The 17234-nt window shown below is 41.6% G+C and overlaps 1 protein-coding gene across 1 annotated transcript in view; it reads right to left on the bottom strand.

Moving 5' to 3' along the window:
* Positions 1-16780, bottom strand: part of ylpm1 (YLP motif containing 1) — a 52745-nt gene extending 35965 nt beyond the window's left edge. The window contains exons 1-5 of the mRNA XM_061900448.1: positions 15946-16780; positions 7580-7795; positions 7260-7448; positions 6596-7167; positions 2026-4929 (exon numbers count right to left, since the gene is read on the bottom strand). Coding sequence (XP_061756432.1) covers positions 2026-4929; positions 6596-7167; positions 7260-7448; positions 7580-7795; positions 15946-16461 — 4397 coding nt within the window. The 5' untranslated portion in view covers positions 16462-16780. The remainder of the gene's footprint in view (positions 1-2025; positions 4930-6595; positions 7168-7259; positions 7449-7579; positions 7796-15945) is intronic.
* Between the last annotated feature and the right edge of the window lie 454 nt (positions 16781-17234).

Below are 17234 nucleotides of genomic sequence, written 5' to 3'. Positions count from 1 at the left end.
TACACTTCAGGCTCCCTCGCTCTTTCCTGTGTCTCCTCACAGACAAGCAGGCTCACATTCTTACATATGTCACAAACTGTCACGTCATACGTCACATACACGCCCTCGCAGAGCAGAGACGTAGTGGCGTGGCGTGGCTAACGTTAGCTGCTAACGTAGCCGTACGAGAGAAATATGCTGCGGATCTGGTAACAAATGAAGGAAGAAATAATTCCCAATGAAAACAGCAGGGTTTCCATTGTCTGGCGGTGGTTCGGCTTAAAGTGGGAATATGTCGAACAGACAACCGTAATTTGTCAAGTGTGGGGGGGAAAAGCGTTGCTATAAAAAGTAGCATTACTGCTAATATGTAGCATCATTTGAAAAGTCACTCGCTAGACAATGAAGAGAATATCATAACCTTAGTAACATACCACATAGTGAAGGACGAATACTATTTGATTTCCTATTATGCAGCTCATTTTTATTTGACACTTAAAATGTCTCTGACAATCTTGCTATTTATGTTTTGGAAATGACTTGAATGTTTGTGCCATTGCTTAATAACTTTAATAAGTACACTTTTGGTCAATTGACTTAATTGTGATTTCCCTCTCTGCATGAAAGTTTAAAAGTAGCATACATTAATGCAGTATGAAGAAGAATGTATTAATGTATACACATAGAATCATCATACTGCTGTGATTATATGCATCAAGTGTTCATTCAAGGCCAAGGCAAAATATTGTAATATATATCGTATATCGCGATATGGCCTAAAAATATCGTTATATTAAAAAAAGGCAATATCGCCAAGCCCCAGATTCAACTAAAAAATGATTATTGATTGATCTTTAATTTATGTACATAGATGCAGTTTTATATTTCTTTTCCATCAATCCATCCATTTTCTACCGCTTGTCCCTTTTGGGGTCAATGGAGCCTATCTCAGCAGCATTCTGGCTGTAATCGGGGTACACATATCGTATTTTTCGGACTATAAGTCGCAGTTTATTTCATAGTTTGGCCGGGGGTGCGACTTATGTGTGAAATTATTAACACATTGCCGTAAAATATCAAATAATATTATTTACCTCATTCACGTAAGAGACTAGACGTATACGATTTCATCGGATTTAGCAATTAGGAGTGACAGATTGTTTGGTAAACGTATAACCTGTTGTATATGTTATAGTTATTTGAATGACTCTTACCATAATATGTTACGTTCTCATACCAGGCACCCTCTCAGTTGGTTTTTAAGCATCATATAACGTACACTTATTCAGCCTGTTGTTCACTATTCTTTATTTATTTTAGATAGCCTTTCAAACGTCTATTCTTGGTGTTGGGTTTTATAAATAAATTTCCCCCAAAAATGCGAGTTATATTCCAGTGCGACTTAGATGTTTTTTATCCTTCTTTATTATGCATTTTTGGCAGGTGCGACTTACACTTCGGAGTGACTTATACTCCGAAAAATACTGTAGATATTTATCACTTGAAACTTAAAAAAAATAAAATCATTTGGAATAAGAAACAGTTAAATTAACGAAAATGTGCAAAACTGGACCATAATGTGCCCGCTAGTAAAGGAGCTGGTCGGCTCTTTCGGTGAGGTGTCTCGTTACATTTAGCGAAATTTTACACCTGCCTGTATTGCTTTATTTACAATAAATAAATCCATAATCGATTGACGTTTACTAATCGATTCTGTAATCATCCAAGTCCGAATTGCGATGCATCTAAAAATCGGTTATTTCCCCCACTTCTAGTTAACACGCTATTGCATTACCTTTGACAGCCCTACTTAATACTAATGACCAATAACACATATTTGTTTCTAAATTTATGGACATTTTATTAGCCTTTTTAAAGAAAATAAATGCTTCATCGCCAATTATACTAATTATATGATGATGTCATATTGACCACTCCTGTAGCCACGCCTCCACTGCAAAAGTATATTGGCAAGCTAGGGGAAACCCTGAATATATTTAAACAAATTTTTAAGTATAACTGATAATGGAGCAGAGTAGACATTACCTTATGCGTTTAAGTTCTTGAGCTGCTTTCAAGATGATTTCATGTTGCCGCTGGGAAAGAGCAAGCACGTTTCCTCCGCCTGCTCCTTGTGCTGCTAAATCAATAGAGCTTTCTGGCAAGTTTTGAACAGGTTCATGGTGTGGAGGCCTGTCCAAAGGAGGTTCGTCCCTGTGATCACCATAAGAGGGATACATTCTTTCTGATGGCGGGTGAAGTCTTGAAGGCCGATCCCATTCTGGAGGAAGCTGTGATGAGTCTTTCAGAGGCTCGTCCGAGAAGTGCCGGATTCTAATGTCGCCTCTACTTCTGTCGTATTCATCATCATACGGATATTGAGGACCTCTCTCTCTGTCATCAGGCCAACGGTCTTCCCTGAAGCGCTCGGAGGGAGGCAAGTGTTGCGGAAAGTCCTGTTCCGGTGAGGGTCGCTCTCGGTCCCATTTAGAGTCAAAGAACCTGGCCTCATGTTGAGTTTCATCAGGATGCGGTGGCCCCCAGCGAGCTTCTCCATGACCATAGTCCTCAACATAAACCTCACTGTATCCCTCTTCATGTTCATGTGAAGAACCTGACCGCATCATACCTCTTGCCATACCAGGTCCCATCGGCCTTCTCCTCATTCCACCCCTTTCCATAACTTCATGTGACATTAGAGGTCTCCCATGGGGTGACAGCCAACCCTGTTCACCCTCAATTTCTTCATTATAAAATGACTCCCCGTCAGGACCTATTGCTTCATGGGGTGGTGGAGGCCGTCTGCCTCTTCCTCCACCTGGGTGCATTGGGAAGTTATGAGGGTCATTCATGTAATGTTCTGATGGATCTATTTCCATATCATCAGTGTCATGACCAAATGACTCCTCATCCATTGGACCGTGTGCTAAATGAGACGGTGGCCCTCGTCCCCGATGCATGAACCCAGGACGACCACGGCCAGGTGGAAATGGGGGTCTCATTCCTCTAATTGGAGGTCTACCCTCTTCCCAATAAGCCTCTTCTTCTTCTTTGTAGTACTCGTCTGTCTCGGTTTCTTCCCATTGACTGTCCATTTGTTCTCCCCCTCCCTCGGGTGGACCTCCTCGTCCCATTGGTGGGCCTCCTCGTCCCATGGGTGGGCCGCCTCGGCCCATGGGTGGGCCCCCTCGCCCCATGGGTGGGAACCCTCTGCCTCTGGGGGGGAACCCTCGCCCCGTGGGTGGACCTCCGCGCCCCATGTGTGGACCTCCGCTCCCCATGGGTGGACCTCCGCGCCCCATGGGTGGACCTCCGCGCCCCATGGGTGGACCTCCGCGTCCCATGGGTGGACCGCCGCGCCCCATGGGTGGACCTCCACGTCCCATGGGTGGTCCTCCACGTCCCATGGGTGGACCTCCACGTCCCATGGGTGGAGTTCCTCTATCCATAGGCAGCCCACCTCTGCCCATTGGAGGTCCTCCTCGGCCCATTGGTGGTCCTCCTCTGCCTAAAAGAAGACCCCCTCGACCCATGGGTCCACATCCTCGGCCCATAGGGGGACGTCCTCTTATCATCGAGAACCCCCCTCTTCCCATAGGATGTCCTTGCATTGGTTCTTCATAATATTCCTCTTCTGTTTGGAAGTGATGATCCTCAGGCATCCACATTTCCTCATCAGGTGCCTCAGACACCTCACCACCAAACTCCTCAAATGAAGGATCCTGCCATTGGTAGTCTTGTTGCTCCTGCACAAATTCTTCTTCCTCAGGTGGCATAAAATCTTGAGACACTTCATTAATCTGCCCTTTAGGGGGTACAATGCTATGTCCTCTAAAGTCTTCATGCCCCCTCTGCTCATTACCCCGTCCTCTACCTTGGAAAGACATTGGGGGCTGACCTCGCCCTGCACCTTGGACAGACACCGGGGGCTGACCTCTTCCTGCACCCTGGACAGACACCGGGAGCTGACCTCGTCCTGCACCCTGGACAGGCACCGGGGGCTGACCTCGTCCTGCACCCTGGACAGGCACCGGGGGGTGACCTCGTCCTGCACCTTGGACAGACACCGGGGGCTGACCTCGTCCCGCATTTTGGACAGACACAGTGGGCTGACCTCGTCCCGCACCTTGGACAGAGACCGGGGGTTGACCTCGTCCCGCACCTAGCACAGGGACTTTACCCAGGGGAGGCCTTGGAGGTCCTGTTTTGGATGGTGGTGTCTCTTGTCTTTTCTCTGGTGCCACTGTGGGGTTGTTGCCATTTTTCAACGGTCCATCTGGTTTGGGGAAATTTGGTGCATTGGTTTGTTTAGATTCAAGGTTAGTAGACTTGGTTACTAAAGGTTTGGGATTTCCGATATTAGAAGTATTTTCAGGATCATCATTTTTGTCTGGAAACTTGGTTTGCGGTATTGGATCCGTGGGGATAAAAAATCCATCACTTTGAACCACATCATCCGTCGTATCTTTCATAGTTATACATTTAGAGTTTCCCCTCTGTTGATCAGACTCAGACTTCTTGATAGGGTGTAAGGAAGAAGCCACATTGAGAGGTGGTTTGGGAATTTGCTCTCCTTGAGTCAGAGTTTCCGGTTGTTTTTGTGGGGGCACTGTTGGGCCAGTCTGTTTTGGGGGCTGATCAAATCTCGACTGCTTACCAAATCGGAGTGGGTTATTTCTTAATGGATGGTCAAATCTTGGGGGATTACCAAAATTCTGACCGGCATGGTCAATTTGGGGATGACCCTCAAAGTGTGACACTGGTTGGTTAAAGCGAGGAGGACCATCAAAACGCTGATATGGTTGATCAAAGCGAGGGGGACCATCAAATTGCTGTGTGGGTTGAAGTTGAGTCAATGGAGGGGGGCGGTCAAAATGTTGTGTGGGTTGATCAAATCTCGGCCTTCCATCAAATGGCACATGTGCCTGATTGAAAGCAGGGGTGTTTACACTGAAAAAAAGAAGACAAAATATAAATCAGATTAGCAAAAAACTACATAAATGCATGTGCACTAGTACATTGTGATTTCAATACAATTATTGTCCTCGCTAACCAGCTGGGATGTGACGATAAAAAAATGTCATATGGTTATTGTGACCGAAATTATCACGGTGATTGAATGTGGTCAAAAACTATTTGTACACACTGAAATAATTCAAAACATTTTTTATTTGAAAATAAATAGATAAAAATTCTATATACTTTCATGACAGAATTTTTTTTTTAAATATTGTTCTGGTTTAAAAAGAGCCATGTTATTTTAAAAATTTGCTTTAAAAATGTTTATCTTACTAACATTATACAATTTTTATATAATACATTCAAATTAGGTGTTCACCTACGGTTTAAGTGACATCACAGGAGTTTGTGTCCACCCCGGCAATGTTGAGTATAGATTTATCGCTTTGTGGTAAGACAGTACAGCCTTTATGGTCAATGTGAATATCTTAGTTGTTCAAACAGTAATGTTTATACAGGATTAAATTGGGGTATGATGTTTCTTAATGGGGAACGATGCGAATGCCTTTTATATTAATGTTAGCATTCAAGCTAGCGAGCAAGCTAACGCTCTGTCCACAAATTTATAAAAGTGCGGCTGTCAATAAGTCTGGGTGATATGGATGACATTTTTTATCTTTTAATTGATATGGATAATTATTGATATTTTCTATCACCTATGGAAAATGTGGAGCAGTAGAAAATTATAGTACATTTTAACATTTGTATTTCTAAAGGTAACCTTACTCTAATTATAATACCCTCAGCTATTAGGGCAGAAAGGCAAGGACATTTCAACACAACAAAGAAAAACACTAAATGTAAACACAATACACACTCAACAACAACCTCTTTAAATCAAGGTGAAAAAATAAGTAAGAAGTAAGAAATACATAAATAAGTGTAACAGAATAGTGCAAGAAGTAAAAATGTAAACAGAGAAACCAGAGAATAATTTTTTTTGCATGTTTATTGCCAGGAAGTTACGCAATCTGTGTAACATTCAATTTGGTCTGTTTTTCTAATGTAAGTATGGTAATTAATGTATCTAAAGCCGTAATAGTTTTTTAAATATTATTGGACCGAATTATTATCTTAAAGCGGCACATTTGTTATTTTATTCAAACATACCTGCACTGCAGTTCCTACCTGTTGTTTTAGTACATCCGACTAAGGAACAAACGTGGGTTGAAAAGAAAAGATGAGCGCGGCGAAAAACTATGGTCATATTGTCGAGGTGACTCTTCTTGTTTTATCAATTATTTCACTCTTTGCAGCACTCATTTTCAATTTCTCTTCTCACTCCATGCAGAGAATCAACAGCAAGACAGCACAACTAAACTTGATAGTTGATAATTTTTGGCTTTCATTGCTCAAATCAAACAATTTTCATTGATACTGATTACGGGTCTATCCAATATATATTGATATAATTCTATTGACCCAGTCCTAGTTGTCGTTCATGTTTTTTTCAATGATTTTAAACTATTTTGGTAATACAAACAGTCAGAAGTTTTACCGCGGTTATCGTTATTACCGTTTATCGTTACATATCTACTAACAAGGACAACTACTGTAATAGTTTACAATTGCACCAAAAACAGAAAATGGAACTGACCATGGACCCCCAATGTTGTTGAAGTTTGGCGGTGGAATATTTGGATGACCTGTGGGTCCGACTCCAGGAGGGGGTCCGATTCCAGGAGGGGGTCCGACTCCAGGAGGGGGTCCGACTCCAGGAGGGGGTCCGCCTGCAGGAGGGGGTCCGCCTGCAGGAGGGGGTCCGCCTGCATGTTGTTGTACTGGTGGGGGCGGCTGCCCCTGGGGTGTGGGACCGGCAGCAACCGCGGTCGACTGCATACCTGCATTTACTGGTGGCGGCTGCATTTGCATGTCCTGTCCAGGGTATGCTCCATATTGCCCCATAACGACATTATTATATTGGCTTGCAGCATACGGCACCATTGCAGTGAGCGTTGCGATCCTCTCTAAAAGGTGGCCATTGGTGGCATTCATCTGATCCTGCCACTGCTTCCACTGGTGCTCGTAGTCATGCAGCTGGTCTTTGTGAGGATACGTTTGGAACTGCTCGAACCACAACCTGAAGGAATTTTCCCAGTCTTGGTAAAGAGGAGTGAACTGCTGCTTTTGTATTTCATAATGCCTCAGCTGCATTTCATTTGACATTGTCTGCAAAAAAAAACAAACAATTTCAATGTTTGGTCTGACGGTGCGATATTAAAACAAACATTGGAAGGGTCGAGATGGGTGTTTTTATCCACCTGTAGGTTTGGAGGTTGCTGAATTAGCTGCTGATATTTTTCCAATATCTTCTGAAGACTCTCATGCTGTTGCATAAGAGCCTGGTAATGTAGGCTTACTCTCTGCTGCTGAACCTGCTGCCATTGAGCTGCCGCAGCCTGTAACTGCTGAAGACGGACATTCTCTTCTGAGTCTTTCTTTGACTCCGGCTTAAACACAGAAAGAAAAGCAAGATTGGACCTCAATTTTGCTATCAGACTCAGGGGGCCAATATGAGAAGTCATTTTCGTTGACTTTACATAGAAAACCCCTTCCAAAACAGAAAACCAAAAAAGCTCACCTCTGGAGGTGGAGGTGGTGCTGGGGGCTCCTCCTTAGGAGGGGGCGGAGGCGGCGCACCAATTGGTGTTTCTGTTGGAGGTGGAGGCTGTTTGCCTTGGCAATTGGGTGGTGCTGTCTGCGACATAGCAAGGTTGGCATCTTTTTGGTTCTGTTTCTCTTGCCTTAACTTGTGCAGGTTCTGAAGATGTTGTTGGTACCAAAGTTGCTGCTGATTCTGGGTAAAATAATCATATGGATTTAATTTTGTTAGAGGTGCATGCTGAGCTGAATCAACTGGTTAAATACTGACATATGAAATGACACATTAGCGACAAACATTGGCAGATTAATAATTATTATAACATATCATTTCCAACCCTAACCAGATAAATAACATGTACAAAATAAAGTTGATTATTGACTACTTTATAATTCTCGTCTCCATTAGTAATTAGTGTACTAAGAATTAATTTCATAAATACTGACACTACTTGGATATTTTTCATTTTAAAACACGTTAAAAATCCATGATATGTAAGTGTCGAAATTTGATCATCTAAGGGGGGTTTCCAAGTAGCACAGTGCCCCTTGCCCTCCAGATAAAATATACAAGTGGAGGGCCCCTGCTTAGTCTATCCAGGCCTTATGTTGTTCTCACTGTAGCTTCAAATATATTTACCTTTGGTTAACGTAAAGTTACCTCAGCAAATTTTCTTACAGGGGACCTTTTATGCAAAAACAACTTTTTTTCCCTATTGGTACCTGTATTTATGTGATTCGGATATGCATAAGTCCCAAAAAATTAAATCAAACCAATTTGCTTTCCTTCATACAGTCTCCAAACGAGCCGTTAGGAATTTGCCCAATTTGTGACCAACTCACCAAGAGATCTGACCAGCTCCTTTATTATAAGGTACTTCCTTATGTCCCAGTTTTGCACACATTTTCTTGAATTGAATAAATGTGGGAATTAATTTAACTTTTTCTTATTAAAAAATAACTTTTTTTAAGTTGGAAGTGAAAAACGCTTCTTTAGGACACAAAAGAAATGTAAAACTGCATTAATACAGGCATCAAAACTATGAATGAACACGTGGAGTTATGTACTCAACAAAAAAAAGGTGACAAAACTGAAAACAAGTTTTATATGTTAGTTTCTTCAAAATAGGCACCCTTTGCTCTGATTACGACTGTGCACACTCTTGGCATTCTCTTGATGAGCTTCAAGAGGTAGAAATGGTTTTCACTTCATAGGTGTCATAGTTTTGATGCCTTCAGCGACAAATTCACAAGGTAAATACCATATTTCCTTGAATTGCCGCCCTGTATATAGTATGCGCCTGCCTAGAATTACTGCCGGGTCAAACTCGTTTTGCAAAATAATTAGCGCATGCTTAGCATTACCGCCGGCTTAGGGTTAACGCCAGGTCAAACTCGTTTCGCAAAATATTATTTTTATTAGCACATGTCTAGAATTTCTGCCGGGCCAAACTCGTTTCGTAAAATAATTAGCATACGCCTAGAAAAGGGGTGGGCATTACGTCCATCGCGAGCTCCCTGTCGATCGCGGAGGGTGTGTCAGTCGATTGCAAGCCAGGCATTAAAAAAATAGACATAAAAATGAGCAATCATCAATTTTCACCAAGACTTCACTTTCGTCAGTTGTTTGACATTCTCGGCACCCGAGGATCTTGTCAGATGACGCTGGCTGCTGCGAGCTCATTATTAGGAAAAAAATCACTGACAGGACAGAGAGAAACACTTTTTATTTCAACAGACTCTTTGGCCGTTCCTGTCTTCACCATAAAAGACCTGCTTCATCCTGCCTGTGCTAACAAAATAAGAGTCTCAGAAAGCTAGCGTGCACAAGCTAGCAAGCTACGGAGTTTGATGCCAATGTATTTCTTATCAAGTTGTTGCACCTTTCCTGCTTCCGGCGCCTAGACCGTACTCAAGAAGCGCAAGAGAGACACTTCTCTAGGGCCGATGGATTCTTGGGGAAACACCCTTCACTTTACCCGGCAGTGGCTCTTCACAATTCCGGACTCCAGGGCAAAATGACCAGCGATTAGTTGCAAATCATGGCTTTTTATTTACGTCTTGCACACAGTCAAAATTCCACACAAAAACACTAGCCACTCCCCCGCCCTCAGCGACCGCTTCCTCTCCTCTCTCACCCACACACTCACTGACATCACTCACCTGTTGACGCACATTAAAGGGCCACACACACATTTGCTACTCTCATAACAAAGTGTTTAAAACGAGTATGCAAGTTGGACAAATGAGATGCCAAATCCAGCCACTTTCATGTGGTATTGGGCAGAAAGGAGGACTTTTTTCTCCTCCATTTGAAAATGCGGACGTTTTCAGCACCACTGTCTGATTCCAATCAATACAAGTCATCAGAATCAGGTAATACACAAACTTATATTCTTGTCTTCATGAAAGAAAGGAATCTATATGTGTTAAACATGCTTGTATTGTCAATAAACACCATTAACTTGTTAATAAAAATGTCTATTTCATAAGTAAATGAATATAAATGATAAATATGAATGAGGAAGATCTCCTCGACTTGGTCAATTGAAAAGTAGCTCGCCTGCAGAAAAAGTGTGAGCACCCCTGGCCTAGAATTTCCGCCGGGTCAAAATCGTCACGTCACGAGCAGAGGTGGGTAGAGTAGCCAGAAATTGTACTCAAGTAAGAGTACTGTTACTTAAGATATTTATTACTCAAGTAAAAGTAAGGAGTAGTCATCCAAATATTTACTTGAGTAAAAGTAAAAAGTATGTTGTGAAAAAACTACTCAAGTACTGAGTAACTGATGAGTAACCTGTTTGTTTAATGATTACGGCAACAAATAATGCACAAAAACATAAAAATAGCAATAAGTAAATTTATAGCCAGGAATATCTCTTAAGCAAATAAAACAATAATATATATTAAATAATAATACATTAAAGTAAAAAAAATTAAGGCAAATTGAGCCACAATAACTTAACAGCACCATAGGCTCAGTAGGCATTCATCGATTGAAACTCTTGTATTAGTAGATTGCACAGTACAGTACATATTCCGTATAATTGACCACTAAATGGTAACACCCCAATAAGTTTTTCAACATTAATCAATTACTTAATAAATGACCAAGTCGAGGTGATCTACCTCATATATACATACACACACATATCATATATATATATATATATATATATATATATATATATATATATATATATATATATACACAGTATATAATTTATAGGTATTTATTTTGCCGTTTTTGTTGACATGTTAAAGGTGTTTTAATGAATATACATGCATGTTTAACATATAAATTCCTATCTTTCATGAAGACAAGAATATAAGTTGGTGTATTACCTGATTCTGATGACTTGTATTGATTGGAATCAGACAGTATAGTGCTGATAATGTCCACTTTTTCAAATCGAGGAGAAAAAAAGTTCCTCTTTTCTGTCTAATACCACATGAAAGTCGTTGGTTTTTGGCATCTTATTTGTCAAGCTTCCATATTCGTTTTTATACACTTTACAATAAAATACATTGGCGACAAACTCTGTATCTTGCTAGCTTGTTTGCTCTGGCTTTCGGAGACTTATTTTGTTAGCGCAGGTGCGATGGAGCGGCACTTTTATTGTGAAGACAGGAACTGTGCGATCAGTCATTAGGCTTTTGACGGGAAGTATTGTTGAAATAAAAAGTGTCTTTTTTCCTTTACACTTTTGATTGATTGAAACTTTTCTTAGTAGATTGCACAGTACAGTACATATTCCGTACAATTGACCACTAAATGGTAACAACCCAATAAGTTTTTCAACTTTTTTAGGTCGGATTCGACGTGTGACGGTCACGTGACCGCCTGATTTTGTTTGATTGGTCCAACGTCACCAGTGACTGCATTTGATTGGTGAAACGCAGGCATGCTTAGATCCTACTTTGAATGCGTGTCCGACAAAATCAAAACAAACAAAGCGTGCATTAACAGATCGATAAAAAAAAGTAGCGAGTAACGAGCTGATTGTAGATAAATGGAGCGGAGTAAAAGTAGCGTTTCTTCTCTATAAATATACTCAAGTAAAAGTATGTTGCATAAAAACTACTCTTAGAAGTACAATTTATCCCAAATGTTACTCAAGTAGATGTAACGGAGTAAATGTAGCGCGTTACTACCCACCTCTGGTCACGAGTGACACTTCACCTGTCATCATTTTCAAAATGGAAGAGGCTGATTTCAATATTTTGAAATTACATAAAGGGAAGAAGATTAAGAGCTATTCAGTAGGATTTAAGGTCCAAGCTATTGAATATGCTAAAAAGAACAGTAAGCAGCTATGTATTATTAATATACCGGAGCTGCGTGTGTCAAATATAGTCATTAAATGACTCCCGCCTCCTGGTGGTAGAGGGCGCTATAGATCCTTCTTGCGACTACTTGGCTGCAGAAGAAGTGACAACAAGCAGCAAGAGTGAGCAGTGTGTGTTTATTTTTTCCTCTCGCTTGCACTTTTAACATGGAGGATTACATATCTAAAATAAAACAGTTTTCTAAACTGGACTTTCAATCGAAACAGGAGGTAATAAAGGAAGAAATCCATCGAGACGGAGAAACTTTTAAAACTGAAGAAAGATAAGGAAGACTTCTATAAACAAGTTATCGATGCTTTTGATCAGAAGTAGTTGCGCATGGACTTCATTTATAAGTAAAGGTAAGACCATAATAACATTTTTTTTAATTAATTGTGCTTTTCATGATGGTATCCTTACATCACACTCCAATTTTTAAGCGGAGGCCTAAATTTACCACATGCCTCTGGTAAGTGCCGGAGTGAGAAGAGGTTTTAAAATAATTAGCGCATGCTTGCATTTACCACATGCCTTTGGTTAGCGCCGGAGTGAGAAGAGGTTTTAAATTAATTAGCGCCCCAGCGGCAATTCAAGGAAATACGTCTTGAAAATAAAGAAAATGCACTGAAATGAGAAGGTGTGTCCAAACTTTTGGCCTGTACTGTATATAAATTATACATACATCAATAATCGATTTTTAATCGAATACTAACTCCTGAATCGTGATGGTAATCCGATCATGAGGTGCCCAAAGATTTCCACCTGTAGTTTGAACTTATATTTGTCAGTAGACTCCATATGAGTTATCTGAATTCTTGGAGTGTGTATGCTGTATTAAAAACGGGTTGTCCTCAAATTTCCTCCAGATAACTTCTAACAAAACGGAAACTCTGATAATTACACCCGATACAAAGATGCCCCTAATCAAGAACTCCCTTGGTGCTCTGGGTGCATGTTTTAAAAGCAGCCTCAGAAACCTTGGGGTTGTGTTTGATCAGTCCATGTCTTTGGAGGGTTACTGCCTTCAACTGATCAAAAACTGCTTATCACCTTAGAAATATTTCTAAAGAGAGAAATTTGTGGTCAAAATTGGATCTCGAAATGATCATTCACGTGTTCATTTCATCTCGTATTTATAATTGCAATTCTCTCTACACACTTTTCAACAAGTCAACGATAAAGAGACTACAGACTGTACAAAATGCGGCTGCCAGACTTTTGACCGGTGCACTCAGAACAGCCCATATTACCCCCATTTTATCCAATCTTCATTGGCTTCCAGTAAAATTCCGCATTGAGTTTAAGATTTTAGTCTTGACATTCCGTCCGTGCATTGCATGGTGGGGCCCCTCAGTACATTACTGACTTGCTATGCCATACTCTTCACGGCGCAGCCTCCGGTCTTCAGGCCAGGGTCTTCTAAAGATCCCAAAAAATTGTTTTAAAACCTGTGGAGACCTGGCGTCCCACTGGATGTGAATTCTCCCTGCCCACTGGGTGTGAGTTTTCCTTGCCCTTTTGTGGGTTCTTCCGAGGATGTTGTAGTCGTAATGATTTGTGCAGTCCTTTGAGACATTTGTGATTTGGGGCTATATAAATAAACATTGATTGATTGATTGATTGAGAACTGGCATTCCAGGCTATAGCTCCCAGACTCTGTAACAATTTTGCACGAGTCCCTTCGTGATCTTGACTGCGTTTAAACTTTTAAGAAACAATTAAAAACTTCTCTTTTTAGTAAAGGTTTTAGTTAATGCACCTTTTAACTGTCAATTTTAATCCACTTTGCATCCATTTTATGATGTTGTCTCTTTTGTTTTAATTGAATTATTGTTTTACCTCACTTACGTTTTGTACAGCGCTTTGTGATTTTATCTGTGCAAAGCGCCTTACAAATGAAATGTATTTACTTACTAAAAATTACAGCACGGATGAAATAAAATAGACCTCCACCAAAACAGTGCATCATGAAGAGATGGCCAGAAACTGTCGGTAAAACATAACCTATGCAACATTTTGACCAAAAAAACACCATTACATGTTATGTAGACCACAAGGAAGTATTTTAAATGAATAAATAATATAATTTCCCCCCCTTTAAGCCACAACACTTGAAAACCTCTGCCAGGCAAATTCAAATAGGGGTGGAAGTTGCATTTTTTAACACGTTTTTTTTTTTTAGAATATAAATCTAAAAAAAATAGGGCAAAACGGTGGTACAGGGGTTAGTGCATGTGCCTCACAATACGAAGGTTCTGAGTTCAATCCTGGGCTCGGGATCGAACTGTGTGGAGATTGCATGTTCTCCCCGTGACTGCGTGGGTTCTCTCCGGGTATTCTGGCGTCCTCCCATCTCCTCCTCCTCATTTGTATACTCTAGCCTTTAAATAGACCCCCCTTTTAGACCAGTTTATCTGCTGTTTCTTTTTGTGCTCTGCACAGATTCGGTGACCAAAAATGAGGCGCTCGCTGTCCAAAGTCAGGACCCAGGGTGGACCACTAACTCATCTGTGCATCAGTTGGGGACATCTCTGCGCTGCTGACCTGTCTCCACTCAAGATGATCTCCGGCTGGCCCCACTATGGACAGGACTCTCTCACTATTATGATAGATCCACTACAGACCAGACTCTCACAATATTACGCTGTGGCTTGTGCAGCCCCTTGAGACACTTATGATTTAAAGGCCTACTGAAACCCACTACTACCCACCACGCAGTCTAATAGTTTATATATCAATGATGAAATATTAACATTGCAACACATGCCAATACGGCCTTTTTAGTTTACTAAATTACAATTTTAAATTTCCCGGGAGTTTCGTCTTAGAAACGTCGTGTAATGATGGCGTGTACGCAAGACGCCACGGGTTTTTAGGAAATAAGAGCGCTACGCACACACACAGCTAATATTTGTCTGCTTTCACGGCATAATTAAACAGTATTTTGGAGATCTGTGTTGCTGAATCTTTTGCAATTTGTTCAATTAATATTGGAGAAGTCACAGTAGAAAGATGGAGTTGGGGAGCTTTAGCCTTTAGCCACACAAACACACGGTGATTCCTTGTTTAAAATTCCTGTAGGTGAAACTTTCCTATGGATCAAAGCGCGGCCAGGCGAACATGGATCCTACCGAATGTCAACCAGCAGGTTTTGGTGAGAAAATTGTGGTTAAAAAGTCAGTTCTTACCGGAGAAAAGCTGAGCTTGTGCCGTCCATAGCTGCCGTCGACTCCCCTGAGACAGTGCGCGTCAAGACACCCGTGGGGACACCCTTCCGACTATCAGGTACTATTTAACTCACTAAAACATTAGCAACACAATAGAAAGATAAGGGATTTCCCAGAATTAACCTAGTAAATCTGTCTAAAAACATCTGAATCCGTCCCAATGCAATCGCGTTTTTTTTTAACTTTTTTTTCTTTTTCTAGTCCGTCGCTATCAATATCCTCAAACACGAATCTTTCATCCTCGCTCAAATTAATGGGGAAATTGTCGTTTTCTCGGTCCGAATAGCACTTTTTGTCGGGGGCTCCCATTATAAACAACGTGAATATGTGAGGAGCCATCAAACATGTGACGTCATCGTCGGCGACTTCCGGTAGAGGCAGGGCATTTCTCTTAGCACCGAAAGTTGTGAACTTTATCGAGGATGTTCTCTACTAAATCCATCCATCCATCCATTTTCTAACGATGATTCCCTTTTGGGGTCGCGGGGGGCGCTGGCGCCTATTTCAGCTACTAAATCCTTTCAGCAAAAATATGGCAATATCACAAAATGATCAAGTATGACACATAGAATGGACTTGCTATCCCCGTTTAAATAAGAAAATCTCATTTCAGTAGGCCTTTAGGGCTATATAAGTAAACATTGATTGATAGATTGATGATTGTTTTGGGACTTGGTGTGTTTTCAACATTTGCAGTTTTTTTTCTTTGGCATTTTTTTGTGTCAGTTTTACAGCAATTTAAAGAAAATGCGCGGGTAAGACGTTTTTCCCCCAAAGGAGAGGGACCTACCTGCAAAGACGATTTGTCGTCTTCCTGCGTTTTCCCATCGTTAGCCTTAAGAGCAGCATTGGAATCGAGAAGCTTCGATGACAGGGGCTCGGATGGAGGGGGAGCCGGCTGAGACTCAGTCTGCGGCGGCTTCGACAGGTCAGGTGGTGTCGGTAACGGGCCCCCGCCTTTTAAATGAGGCTGGTTGCCCCCATCGCCGTCCAAGTTGCTCGGTTCTGTTGATTGCCACGACGGTGGTGCTGGAAACCCGTCCTGGTGTCCTCCGCCGTAAGGTGGAGCCGCATTGCCGTGGTGCAGCACCGTCTGGAGCTGCTTCTGGTGGAGCATCTGCAGCTGCTGCATCTGCTGGAGGTGCTGCTCCTGCAGGCTGGAGAAGAGAGAGCCACCCTGCGGGGCCTGTAGGCCGCCGTATCCCGCCTGCGGACCAACGTGGCCTCCACCAGGCATTTTCCGAGGTCCAGGCCCTCCATAGTTCTGCGATGGCGGTGCACCGTAATTCCCCCAAGACGGAAACATTGCTCTGAAGAGAAGATGGAGCACAGCCTTTGTGCTCACATTGAACCCGGGGCTTGGATGCTAAACAATGCTAAATGCTAATGCTAACAATGCTAACACAGACCGAGCTAGCTCGCTCGCGTACTGTGGAGGCACATTGTCATATGGAGCATTTAACCTTATAATTACAATTAAACACCCGACCCTTATTCTTTTGAGATATGTCAAATACCGTGCACTTTTATCCGTCGAGTATTTTGATACATCCGTCGGTTAAGATGGGCTGTGAAGCGGCGCAGTCCACAAGATGACGACGTGAGCTCCGATATTTTGTGTGACCACTTCCGGTAAGACTGGTTCTCATAACTAAACTACACAAAAGATGTATTATACATTTTTTTCCACCTAAAAAAATTAATTGGAATATTTATAATTTTTGGTGCAATTACGATGGATTTTACTGTATTTTAATAATTTGGTCGACACCAAATCCATTCTTTGCAGTGGAGGGCCGTGCGTTTCCCGCCGAGGCCTCGGTGTTTTCCGACTTCAGTGATTACCTTTCCATCCATCCATTTCTACCGCTTGTCCCTTTCAGGGTCAGTACCATCACCACATGATCATTGCTGGAGAAATTCTATACAAGAGCACAATTACAGGCTACTGGGCGTTGCTGCAATTTGATGGTCTTGTTATATATAATATATCAATAATCTTATTTAAAGCATTTAACAAATTATTGCCGCCTAATCTACAACTTTTTTTTATAACTCGAGTGCAGGCTTATAACTTGA

Source organism: Nerophis ophidion, linkage group LG05, assembly GCF_033978795.1.
Source record: "Nerophis ophidion isolate RoL-2023_Sa linkage group LG05, RoL_Noph_v1.0, whole genome shotgun sequence".
NCBI classification, from domain to species: Eukaryota; Metazoa; Chordata; class Actinopteri; order Syngnathiformes; family Syngnathidae; genus Nerophis; species Nerophis ophidion.
The sequence above is the reverse complement of the archived record's forward strand: the minus strand, read 5'-3'. Positions and strand labels throughout refer to the sequence as shown.